We start from the raw sequence: 13,434 nt of genomic DNA, 5'->3' as shown, positions 1-13,434 counted from the left end.
ACAATGTTGACAATTTCCAAAAACCTTTATGGTATACAAGGTTCACAAAAGCATGTTTAAATTATGTAGATTTGCCCCTTTTTGAAGTGTTAGTCTTACTAAATTAACAAGTCACTGTCCACAGTGGGTCTGAGTTCCATTATTCTGAAAGGCAGGTGCCAGTGGTGATGGACTCACAGCTGCTGTCATGCTCTCTTGAACATTCCATGAAAAGTAACTGGAATATTTATGTCTACTTCAGCCCTGGCAAGTTCACTCATGTCCTGTGCTCTCAAGATCAAAAGGTAGGCTGGCTTTGGTCCACTGCCAGGGCTAATGACAATGCTCAAGATAATACCTGAATAAAAAATAAATAGGAATTACCCAAATGAAGAGGCACTCATTTCCACCACTAAAACAGCTACAATTACAGTTATTGATCAAAACCATGATGAGTTCATCAGTTAAAATCTGGTGGGGACAAACCACATTTCTCTTTCAGAGGCCCCACCTGACCCCACAGAGACAGGAGAGTGTAATGGACTTGTATAAAGACATTACCATCGTCTTCTTCCAGGGCATCTGGTTGAGAAACAAAGATTGGTTCAGAAGGGTATGCATCTGTTTCTTGCCACACCCATGTCTCTCTAGTTTTAACATTCATCTTACAAAGCTGGAAAAAATAAAGAGAAATTATTACTGAATGTTAATTGGAAGGTAACAAGGGCTAATCAGACAGAAACCTTCACTACTACCTTTGTTGATATTACAAGGTCGTGTCAATTAACTTTTATCCATAATTTTCCCCTTATTGTTCATCAGAGTATGCTATGAAATATTACTGTATGAATACATTTAAATGATACAATATCAATTAAAAGTTACTTTGTCCTTTCATATGTTAGAAGCCATTAAGAGAACTGAGTCTTATTTAATATTATCCTTTCATGTTGGTATTATTGGTAGCCTTGTTCTGGGAAGAAATGGTAGCTTATCTGTTGGCTAGAATTGAGAAACTTCAGAGCAGCAGACAGAGCTGTACTGCCTGCTATGCATATGGATGTATACGCCTTGTGCAATGTATAGAACCTGCATTGTACTGCATGCACATAAACTGTTATCTATGTTACTTTTAAATGGAATTGAAAAAAAAACATTTTTGCTGATTTGAGCTTTTATATACACACATACTTAGGCAGGCCAGGATTGGAATAAATATTAAAATATATTTCAAGTTTGCGTTAAACCAGATTGCTTTTTATTGGTCATAAATTGCAACCAACGTAATGATTCAGTAATTCAAATTGCTGCTGAGCATTGGTGGAGAGAAAACAGGTATGAAAAATTGTTCTTTGGTACATCTATATCAATGCTAGTCCTGGCCATGAGAATGATTGTGGATTTGCATTCATCTTTTCACCTTTACGCTAGAGCAAGAGTTTTGCCTAGTGCAGACATTAGCATGTAATGTTTACCCTGTCTGGAACGAAGTGATTCAGTCCGAGTCCATATGCATACATGTAGGGCTTTCCTGAATACTTTGTGTAGTTTATTTGTGGAAACTCAAACGCTATAAAACAAGAGAGATGTTTACAGAAAATTTTTTCAATCATTTGACTTTACTCAGCTACTTTTGTTTCCTGTGGCTGAAGTTGAGGTTAATCTTACCTTGACGAGGTCCTGAAAAAATGACTTCTGGTTCCAGCCAGATTGTTTCATCACTGCGTAGTACGGCAGTAGCAGTTGTGTTAGGCAAGGTGATTAAATTTTTGCCTGTGTCAGCCTGAGACAGTGAAAGAGGCAGGAAAATACTAAAGCATCCAGTGTTATACTTCCAGTACTTTATACTGTTCCTCAACATTGCACCCGTCTCTCAAGGTTCTGTCACTGCTGAAGTGTAACCAAAACCCAGAACCCATTACTGCACTGTGACACTGAACAAAGCAGAGGCTGGTTTGTAAATGGACATGAATCTGGCTTGTTGCCATGCCCCCTCTTCCACCCCACTCCAGAAGGCACCGGAAACCTTCATGGTCTTCAGCCAAACTCCTTTTTGCTACCACTTTTGAGTGTGGGCATGTGGATCTTTCAGAGATTCCTTCCCTATAAGCCTGGATTTTAAACAATGCTAAACCAGTTCTCATTTATTTCCCAACAAATATAACAAAAAATTAGAAGTCAGCATTCAGACCATTCATATGGGATTTTCAAAAGTTAGGCCTTGATATTCTCAAATAAATGAACCTGTAATTGGCAATTACCTTCTCAATATTTAGGGGAAGGACATAACGCCGAACTTCAGGTTGAGGAGCTTTTTGTGCATTTCTTTTCACTTCATCCCAGTTTTCCCGCAAATTGGCTAAATATAAGTAATTGTAAACAAACTCATACCTGTACAATGACATAATTAACATTAAAATCAGCTTTATTTAAAATTATTTTAAAATACAGTTGGTGGAATTTGTTATTGATCCATACAGCATCAGTTTTCTTAATAGGTATAGTTATCACAACTATGACAAATAAGCAGACATCCACTGGAGAACAGGCCAATGTCTGGTTCTCTAACCATCATCTAAATTTAATAGCATCATCATCAATTTATTTACGGTCCATTGACTAGTGAATTCCAACAATTATAACAATGTGGCATAAGTGATTAGTAATGATAATTTAAAGATGATAAAGAGTGTGGGTGTGCTGAAAGAGTGTGGGTGTGCCCTGTAAAACTGCCAAGGGAAGGGCATTGAATCTAGCCTTGGAAAATGTTCGTCTTAATTTTGGACTTGTGGTTTTCTCAAGACATCCTGGAGTCAAGCTGAAATCTGATCTTAAATTCTTATAGAAGGTGGGAAATTTAATAGCATGAGGTTAAACCTAAATCTGTTGCAGAATTAGATTAAAGCACCTTAGGTTGCATCTGGAAATGAGGTCTCAACTAGATGACTATTTGGGTGACCTATGAATGGATGTTTTCAAGTGACAGCTGCTGCTGCCATTTGTGCTGCGTATTTTTGCTGTTGCCATTTGTGCTGTATGCTGTCAGCAACCCTGTTGGGCCAATAGAACTATAGTGTGAGAAAATAATGTGTATTTAAATGGTCCTTTGTTACCCTCTGGTGTCATACTCTGAATGGGAGGCACACATAGTTGCTCTTCTCATTAAGAACTCCAATCCAGATACATCGTTCAGTGTTTCATCTGGTTTGATCTTGAATTCCAGTAGAATAACTGATTTTTAATCCTAAACACAAAGCCTTGTCAAAACAAAATTATTTCTGAGTATTATTTTTAAAAGTTGTCCTTAGGAGTGATCTTCACAGTGAATGGACTGATTATAGTCATGATTGGATCTTCTGTTAAACTGGCCTCTCTGTGTAATATCTCTCCCCGTTTCTATTGTTTGCATCCTTCAATATATATTTCAACGGCCTCATGGACATATATTTCATGCATCTGATAAAGTATGCTCTGACTCATAAAATTATTATGCTGGAATAAATGTTGTTGGTATCTAAAGGAAACAAATTTTGTAAATACATTGCCACTTGAATATTGTTTTCTTTTTAGGTTCTATTTGGACACCGGAGCTTTGAATGCAGCGTTTTCAGTGCCAGAATCTTACCCCTTCCAGGTGCATAGGTCAACAACCAGAAATCCATTATCTTCATAAGTATTAATATGATGAAAGAGGTTAAAGGATGATGTCCTGTATTTGATGTTGAGGTATTTCCCTTTTTTCTTGTCAGCTACATGCATCCAGACCTAAAAATATAATAAGTCAGACAGTTCATCTTGCAAAACAAAGAGGCAGTTATTGCTATATGTACTTCCATATTCTTTTTAACAATGGTGGCAGGTAATGTTAGATTGATTTCCACCAGAAAGAACCTATGTTACTTTTGCATAGTGTACCTCACTTTCCCTAGAACAGCCTTTATCAACTTTTTTACTGTTGAGAAACCCCTGAAACATTCCTCAGGCTTTGAGAAACACTAGAAGTGTTGCAATCATGCAGAATATGATTGGGAAGTATAGCTATATACACACCTACCTGGAGTCCCCCTCCCCCCCTCCAGGCCTATCATTTGGGTGGGTTGACATGACCATATATGGTCATGTCACCCGATAAATGTTTTAAAAATTTCAAAAAATATATTTTAAAATAATCCCCACCCATTTGGCAAACTCCAGTTGAGAAAGCTGGCCCTAGAAACAAACCTACGTTTATTTATTGATCACCTCAGAGCCATGTAAATCAAAGTGATTTTTTTATTTGTTGAGATTTAGTACAAGAATTTTAAGAACTGGCATTAAATTGCTGTTGATTGAGATTCATAAGATGCTTTATCATATTTTAGAGCAGGGGTAGTCAACGTGTGGTCCTCCAGATGTTCATGGACTACAATTCCCATGAGCCCCTGCCAGCCTGTTTTAGAGAACCCTTGCCTAACTTTTTTAGCATAGAGAAACTCCTGAAGCATTCTTGGTTTAAAAAGCAGTATAAAACTATGGAAAATAAATATGAATAACTTCACTTACACCCATGCTTTCATTAGACTCAAAGCAGTCCATGTAGTTGGCTCCCCAGAGACTCCAGGAAGAAAGAAACTTCAGCAGGTTGATTTTCACAGGTGTTTCAACAAACACAATATAATTTGGAGTCAGCCCAAAACTATTCAAATACATAATGAGAATAGTATCTATCAGATAGCAATGCTTTATATTTATGAAAATGACAGCAAACAAAATTCAACTGCAGGTTTTTGGATCATTGCACATTTCTTTGGCTTTTCAATTCTAGTTGCTGGTTTCATGTTTTCCTGTCAACATGAAATGGTTCCTTAACATGTCAATTCCTTTGCATTTTGGGTATATTTTCTAAAAATACTAATTTAAGAATAGCACAGTTTAATACTATCTGAGCGATTTTCGACTGCATTCTTACTTTGAAGTTTCTTTGTAGGTGGACTTCGATCAGCACCAAATGCCCTAGAAGATTAAAATATTCACCCATTGGCTAATGAATGTTCAATTGTTCATGTCAGATTTGAACCATTTGTTCTTTTGAGTATGGTTTTACTTTTCCTACCAGTGTAGAGAATAGAAGGGCACTGTTGATACACACTGGCAGATACTAGATTGGAGGATGAGCAGCCAGATGGGACCAAGATGGTAAAGCTGATGTTATTAGGTTGTGTGGTTGGGTTGCATAAGAGTATGTGACAATAAAATTACATATATGCCAACATCCCTAGATTAATCCTATTTTAGCCTGTCTATTCACAGTTCGGAATGGTCCTCATCCACTCTGATTGGATTAAGGACCCTTTTGATTTGCCCTTGTTTTAAACTAGTCTCTCTTTTTGTACCTCAGCCACTAAAGCGACAGTAGAGTCTTGCTACAGTTTATTTTACCTCTATTGTGTAGGTCTAGATAGCCATCTGTTAATATAATTTATTTATATAAGGAATTAGAATTTACCTGTGAACATAAGATGGCTTGAATCTGTCACTGCAAGGAAACTGAACAACCACTTCACATTTGGTAATTGGGTCTTTCTTTTCTGAAAGAAGATTGAATTCAAGGGCAAAATCCACTCAAGCAATTTCTCCTGCACAAGCTAGTCAATGATAACTGTATAAGAATGCCTCTTTGTTTTTCAACCCAAGCATGGGTTCTTGTAATTAAGGAAACTTCTTTCATTGACTCCATAAAAATCTTTGTTGTTGTTGCTTTGTTTTTATATTTACAGGCAACAGATATATTTGGAATATTTGGCAAAACGAAATTTCAAGCAAATGGGGACTTTGGGGGATAGAGGGAGGGGTGATATTGTAATCCAATATATTCTTTCCTTGTTCTTTTCTATATATAAAAATAAAAAATTATATTTAAAAAAAATAAAAAAATCTTTCAAAATGTCAACCTATATATAAGATATGGCAATGCTATCACCTAAACAGTCAAAACTACAACACAAGCAGATTTAACTGGTAAACGGAAGAAATAAATGTTCAGTCATGTTCTGAAACACAGTGGTGTTTTTTGGTAATGAACAAACCTGCTTTCAGGGGAGGGATCCGCACAATATTGTAGGCAAGTGAAAAATTCTTTCCAAAACAGTTACCAATATTGTAAACTGTTCCATCATTTTCAATGTGAGGATGTGCTGTCACCCCATTGACTGAAACATATTTGCTGACATCCACCTAAGAAATGAAACAAAGAGCTGACTTAGTTGGGAAAAATTCTGTACATTCTTGTGTACGTAGTTCTTTCCATAAGCCATAATGCTTTAATTGAGCGACTAAGCTCTGGAGCTATATTCTGAACCAACTGTAGGCATACTTCCCAAGATTTTTAGGGGAAATCATCTGAGAAAAATGGAATCATCTTCTCTTAGACATGAATGTGAACAACATTTGACATGATAAACCTCATTACTCTCCTAGATACTTAAACATTATCTAGCAATTCATCACAAATTATTACATTTAGACAGTTCTGAGTGGTTGAAATAGCTGCTAGAAAGATAGTTTATAAGAAAATACATATGGTTAACTACAATGACTTCTTTGGAGAACGGGAATATGATTTATTTGAAATTGTTTTTACCCAGTGGAAAATGTTTTTTGGGGGTGGGGGAATGACATTTTACACAAGTAGTCTGTTTGTCACACAATCTATAGAAACAAACCAATGTGCAGGAAAATTGTTAGTCTTTGGAATTAGGAAGTAAATGTTCAAAGAATACATAAGGACAAGTTATTCAAGGCAGCTGTGATCATGGGCAGTGGAAGGTTTTGCAAGTGGGAAGAGGCAGGACATGCATGAGGGTGGATGGAAGGGAAAGGGGTTGTGAGTAGGGGCCTGATGGTGGGCAGAGAAAGGTAGAGGGCCCTGGGAATTCTCTGAGCAGGACCTCCAGAATCTGATTCCTTTAATTGACTTCATTGCTATTGATAATTTGTGTCTTAATTGTCTTTGCCAATACTACTTCTCAGAAATTCTGTATCTTTCACATTTATATCAAATTCTATAAAATTACCAGTCTGTCTGCTGCCACTTGGACTAAATGCTAATATGCCCAATCTACAGAGTCACGATCAGTATTGCTCCCAAGTGTCTCATAAGTTCTTATAACCAGGCAGACTGACGCTGGCCAGTGCATTCTGAGAAAATGTTTTTAGTAGAACATTTGGTGCAGGAGGCCAACATTTGAATTAAATTTGATCAGAAAATGGAGTTTGGCTTCTGCCTCAGACCTTATATACAAGCAGACCATTTTTTAAGGCAAAGCATTCCACATCATTCTGCTCTTCCTACATGTTTTGTTAGATATTCAGTGTTGTTAATTTCTATTTTTCATTCACCTCTGGCTTTTATCTATCAACAGTTTACCTTTTTAATTGTTTCCAAATTCTCTGGGTTAATTCTTGTTATGAAGTTGGTCTCAGTACAAGCATAAAAATCTTCTCCCACAGGATACACATTCACCAGGGCATTGTCAGTGATTTCTACACCTTGGAAGTATGAAAAAAACCTGGCAAAGACATCCAACAAGAAAATAAGATTTCCCCCCCCTCCTAAACCATGTAGCGGGAAAATGAGTTTAACAATATACTTTCTGTTACCTGGAAAATATATTCTTGCATGGATCTGGGTAAGCATATGTGCCAAATTCTGTTATTACTATTCTTTTCTCTGTCATTGCTCTTACATAGGCATCGGTACGGACAAACCTATGAAGAAAACAAGACTGTAAGAGCTATAAATATATGCAGTAGGTCCTGATCAAATGTTACCAGCTGTAGCATGGTGGCTGCTTCCTTAAAGCTGCTCTCATGCCAGTTTTGGCCAATGTAGGCAACTTCTGCCCATAGGGCTAGGGTAGATTGTGTGATGATTTGTTGTTGTTCTGTATTGCTCTTTGATATGGGAAGAAGAAGATTTTTTTAATCCCATTTTCTTTTCACTAACTGAAGAAGTCTCAAGCAGTTTACAAACAAAAACAGCCATGGGATAGCAACAGTCATGTTACTGCCAGCCCTAGAATGGAAGAGGCACCACATTGAGAAACGAAGCTAAGGAGCATCCACAAATACTGAAAGCTACATCCAAAGCATCCTTGTTGCATGGTCTTCAGCAGGAATTATTCACTACTGAATACCATTATTCACAAATTATTCATTTGTTTAACATGCTTTAAAATACATTGTCCAAAAACACTAAAATAGGTTTTGGAAGTATAAAATTGGCCAAAACCTAACATGAATTTTTAACTGAATTATTGTAAAGACAAGTTTTGATATAAACAAAACAGAAGATTCTGGTGAAGCTAAAGGGTACCATCTTGTCATTCATTGGCAACACTGGAGATTATGACGTGCACCACTTGCTTGCTGAGCACTGACCTTCTGTAATAAGTGACATGGCCCTCCTTAAAGTCAAACTTGTGAAGGAGCGCTTGCCCATCAAACAGATGATAAAATGGTTCTGAGCCGACTTCAAATAATCCAGGTCCACATCTGAGGAGACTGCCTTTGAGCCAAACTGGAATACTACCTATTGCCAAGAGAGCAAAGCAAAGTTCTCCAATAAAACACTTCAGAAACAATAGATGTCGGGAGTTGTGTAGTATGAAGTACATTTTTAAAGGCGGGGGTGTCAGACATACAGCCTGTGGGCTAGAAGTGGCCTGTCCAGGGCTCTTATCTGGCCTGTGAGCAACTGGTCATTACCAGAAGACAGAGTCTTTCCATGATGCCCCTGTATATTGTCCCAGTGCTAATGAGTAATAGATGGTAGAAATGGGAGAGTGGGCATCCAGGGGATACTTGAAGAAAACTTGCTGTATTGTAACAGTATTCAAGGTTTAGATTTGACTTTAGTGGGATTTCAGCAGCCAAACTGAGCACCAGATTCCAGTTGGAGTTCACACAGAAATTAATTCTGCATTACAATGTGAGTGTGTATAACTGCTATTTTTTTTAAGAAGCCAGCCTCTATATTAGCCTTTGCATTTACAGCGTGGGGTTTCTCTCTCTTTCTTCCCTCCAATATCACTAGACCTCTGAGACGAACTCTACCTTCTTTATCTCAGTGAACAGAATCCTGTTCTTGAAAGCAAGGTTAAAAAAAAGAAAAGAAAACATTAGCAAAGCACTCACCTGTAATATGAGCTGTTATTGGCGAGGACAGTTCCTCTACAGTCTCAAAAAGCTTCTTGTATCCCCCAGCTGGGTGCTCAACTCTGAAAGATGTCAAAGCGGACAGGGACACACATTTGAATAATTGGGAGGGAAGAAGATGGGAGTAAACTTTAAGCTGGCCAGGAATTGTATTGACTTAAACCAAAAGGAGGAATTTGAAGACAGTACAGTCCTAAGCATGACTTCAGTGGGACTACTTCCTAGGAAATGTTTTTGCAGCCAAAATGTATCATCTTATTCCCACTGCTTGGAAGCAGTTATAATTCTTTCCAGCCAAGGGCAGTAAGTTGTGTTTCCAGAGATGGGCTGCATGTTTCCAGACTATAACCAAGATTAGCCAAAGGCAAAATGGCCACACACACTGCTTGCATCAAGTTCCGCCTCAAGATCATCACATTATGTAAGAACTAAATATACAGATTAGCCATTTTCACATGTGCCAGACTCCAGGAAGATGGCAGTCATCAAAATCTGAACACTCACACACACACAAAATGCCCTCCTTAAACTGATCCCAACCAAACTGGTCACAATTCAAAGACCAATGGATCCAGCAGGGCTCTGAACACGAGCTTCTTGAATAGCAGCTCCCTGTACCCACAGTATACTACTTTAAACATTAGGGAGTTTCAAAAGTGGTTTGTGAAATGGGCATATGTAGATTTTGAGAGCTCCTGAATGCGCTCTTTGGCCGCTGCGTAATACTTTACCTATTTCTATGTATTTAAAATCTAAGAATAAGGGAGAGCTAATTGCAGTTCTATGAGTATCCATTGCAAACTGCCTTCTCATATCTGGTGTTCTCCCCCTAAAATTCTGAGGATTCAAATCACAATCCTGTGATACCAAGAAACCTGGGAAGATGCAATCCTTTTTTCGCTTCTGAAAAATTAGCCAGCTGCCATAAGTAAGTATCAATGGTATCTTTTGTTAGTTGGTATTCAATCTGAGAAAAACCTAAAGGATACTCACTGGTTGTACATGTCTGCAGTAAGATTGAAACTTTCCTGAGCCAAGCGTAGACTACAGCAGTCAGAGATGTGGACTGGGCATTTATATGAATGCTAGGTGTTCCTGAAGGGAGCATTGGCTTTAAGAAAACACAGAAGCCAATCAGCTTGCTACCAGTAAACAGAAGCATCTTTCACTACTCAAATCCTCCTGAAGCTTTATGAGATTTTGTCCTGCTGTTCAAAGGTCTTTGAATGTTTCCCAGAGACCTAAATCCTCAAGCAGAAATGGATTACAAAGAAACAAGGACAAGGAGAACAGACTATAGTCACACAGCCTGTAACGTGCTTGCTCCTTGGCACCAACCATTACCCAGTGCCCAAATTCCCAGTTTAGAGAAATTGGCCCCAGGCAGGCACACTGCTGGCTCCAAATTTGTATAAGGCTTCTCCAGTTATCATATTACATGCAGGATTGCGCACTGCTTTCTCTTCTCTGGAGAGGCTCTGATGAACATGCCAAGCAGAAGATTTCAGCAATTGTTAATTTATCTTCTGCTCACAGCATATTTTTGTGAGACTGATAATGTGTGCTGCTTTTCTGATCACCAAATGAACTCCTGGTGTGTTAACCATTTTTATTTCTCAGTTGTCAAAGTTATGTCTAGGGAGTACATAATACAGAACAAGGCATAATTTAACCAAAACATTAGTGGAAAGGTAGTCTTTAGTTATACAGAACTCTTAGGTCAGTGGTCCCTAACCTGCGGGCCGCGGCCTGGTGCCGGGCCGCGGCTCCCTCTCCCCGCCCCCCCCTGCAGTAAAAAACTTCCCATGCCGCAAGCTTGCGGCCCGGGAAGCTTCTTACTGCGGGAGGGCGGGGAGAGGGAATCAGGGCCGGCTGTGCCCATGTGGGCGCGGCCCGATGCGCGGGCGCAGCCGATGCGTGGGCGTGGCCCGCGGGCCGATGCCCTGCCGGTCCCCAACCTCAGAAAGGTTGGGGACCACTGTCTTAGGTAGTCAGGTTACTCCAAAAACACTTAATTCCCACTCTGTTTTAAATGTATCAACTTGCAATTAAATCTCACTAATTTTAATGGACTGACTTTGTTTATCACAGCCTTATTCTCCTAAACCAGACTTTCTCAACCCTGGGTAGGTGTGGGTGGGTATCTCTAAGCCTGAAGAATGTATCAAAGTTTTCTCAACAGTAAAAGAAATTGAGAAAGGCTGATCTATACTATGGGCTTAGTCTCAGAAACTTCACTTAGCATAGAACAATGGCGAGGACAGTTGTCATAAGGGATTTTTTTTACTTTCTCCTGTTTCCTGTGCCACATAAAAGCTGCTTTTGAGCACTTAGGAATCCTGGTCAACAGTAAGGGATGTAGTACAAGGGCGAATTAGCCCAAGGATTTCATTTCTATGCACTCCTGCTCCACTTGAAGAACAGCTTTTACATGGAGAGGACTGATTTCTGCTAATATCTCCTTTGTATAAACCCATGCTGCATTCCATGGCATTCATTAAAAATAAATAAGTACCATTATAAGTACCAGAATAATTAAGGAAATGTGTGCAATGGGAGGGGAAGACTGGTAATGATCACTTCGATTAAACCATAGGCAGGACTTAGGACTCAAGCCAGAAAAATTAAACTGTATGTGAAATCTAATTCTCAACATCGCCATGGATAAACAGGACAGATCTTTCTACAAAACTGAGAAAAGCCCCAGATTTGCAGAAAAATTTGAACTCTCAAAACCTTTTGGGGAGGTAACAACCAGAATATGAGAAAAAGCACATGTGTCTGTTGCTAAACAAATACTATATTATTGCTACTGCAAGGTTGGGCATGAACTGGCTCACAAAGAAGTTTGTGCCAGGTCAGCCAGCATGAACTTTTCATTGGTTCATAAATGGATACACTTCCAGACAATCTCTGCTCAACTGAAATGCAGGGTGAGGTTCTCTGCAGTTTGGTGTGCATAGCTTGCAGGGGGTCTGTTCTACACACTGCTGAACCTGTCATTTCCCCAGAAAGCACCTTCCTGGGAGCACATTCTTGGGGAGGGGCATAACTTTGATCCTGTAAATGCTGTCTTCACTGAACTTGGAACAGCTGGAGAGCCTCTGCACATTTGGTCTCTAGCAGGGCACTGGGTCATTCAAACCTCACATATAGAACCCATTTTTTTCTGTTGTCTGAGAGTTCATGACACAAACTGAACCGTTTTCCTGGTTCACCCCCATTCCTATTTGCCAGCCTCAGTATGAAATAAATTGCCCTTTAAACAGCTTAATTTAGAAGAAAGACACTATTTACCCTAGAACTAGTCCTATTTAAACTGACTAGTTTTAAGAGAAATTGGACCTGCAATTTCCCCCCTGCACATCTGCTATATATTGTACTGAACTTACAGAAGCATACAGTTAATCTTCAAGGATGATTGACTTTATTAAGGACTATACAATTAAGCCCTTTCCAGACATTAAATGTGAGGATGGGGCTTTTCTTCCATTTTTTCAATATCTCGAGACTAGATCGTAGCATATATATTTTACTTTAGTCCCTAAGTCTGAATGCATTCTCACTCAAAGAAAAAAAGCAACTATTGGTAGCTGTGATTTACAGATTGATAGAATCCAGAAAGACAACTTATACAAGGGAAAAAGATTTATCAATATGTATCTCAGAAGAACTGGACCGATACCGTAAAGATATCAAAAGAATCCATTAATGTGGGGATCAAGGAAAATATACTAAAAATTATGCCTAAGTAGAACTGCAAAAGTGGTACTTAGAACCAGCACTAGCATTTCAATAAAAGGATAGGGGTGTTTTTTACATATTGAGTGGCAAGGTTCAGAGGTAAAAAAATTCTGGATTGAAATATCTAAGATGTGAAATAAAATTTAACAACAGAGTTTTCCTGGGGAGAGGCTGCCACAGGACGGTAGGAGGGAAAGCTGAAGGTGTGTGGCTGATGGAGGTGCAGAAAAATGGCTACAGAGGGTTTTATAGAAGGGAACAAGGAAATAAGCAAAAGTAAAATTGATCCCAAATCCAGATGCTTCATTTTATGCTAATTAGATCCTTCTACTAAAATTCAGGTGGCTGGATGGAGTCACTGAAGCAGCAGGTGCAAACGTAAATGGACTTCGGGGAATGGTAAAGGACAGGAAGGCTTGGAGGATCATTGTCCATGGGGTCGCGATGGGTCGGACACGACTTCGCACCTAACAACAACAACAACAACAACTAAAATTCAGTTTTGACACAGCTGAA

At 38.9% G+C, this 13,434-nt stretch overlaps 1 protein-coding gene across 2 annotated transcripts; it reads right to left on the bottom strand.

Moving 5' to 3' along the window:
* Positions 1-6: 6 nt before the first annotated feature.
* RPE65 (retinoid isomerohydrolase RPE65) lies at positions 7-13,338 on the bottom strand. Of its 2 annotated transcripts, XM_077333383.1 has the most exons (14): positions 10,168-13,338; positions 9,154-9,236; positions 8,398-8,548; positions 7,618-7,725; positions 7,385-7,526; positions 6,045-6,192; positions 5,465-5,546; positions 4,522-4,654; positions 3,605-3,744; positions 2,241-2,370; positions 1,648-1,762; positions 1,455-1,549; positions 541-652; positions 7-337 (listed from the first exon to the last, which is right to left on the bottom strand). In XM_077333383.1, exons 1-14 carry the CDS (start codon positions 10,176-10,178, stop codon positions 186-188), a joined length of 1,602 nt encoding a protein of 533 aa, XP_077189498.1. In that variant the 5' UTR covers positions 10,179-13,338; the 3' UTR covers positions 7-185. The 2 variants fall into 2 exon arrangements, 1 of the variants encoding a protein (XP_077189498.1); XR_013230209.1 differs by lacking the exons at positions 7-337; positions 541-652; positions 1,455-1,549; positions 1,648-1,762; positions 2,241-2,370 and adding an exon at positions 4,928-4,971 and having other exon boundaries at positions 3,728-3,744.
* Between the last annotated feature and the right edge of the window lie 96 nt (positions 13,339-13,434).

This window comes from Paroedura picta, chromosome 4 (assembly GCF_049243985.1).
Source record: "Paroedura picta isolate Pp20150507F chromosome 4, Ppicta_v3.0, whole genome shotgun sequence".
Lineage (NCBI taxonomy): Eukaryota > Metazoa > Chordata > Lepidosauria > Squamata > Gekkonidae > Paroedura > Paroedura picta.
The sequence above is the reverse complement of the archived record's forward strand: the minus strand, read 5'-3'. Positions and strand labels throughout refer to the sequence as shown.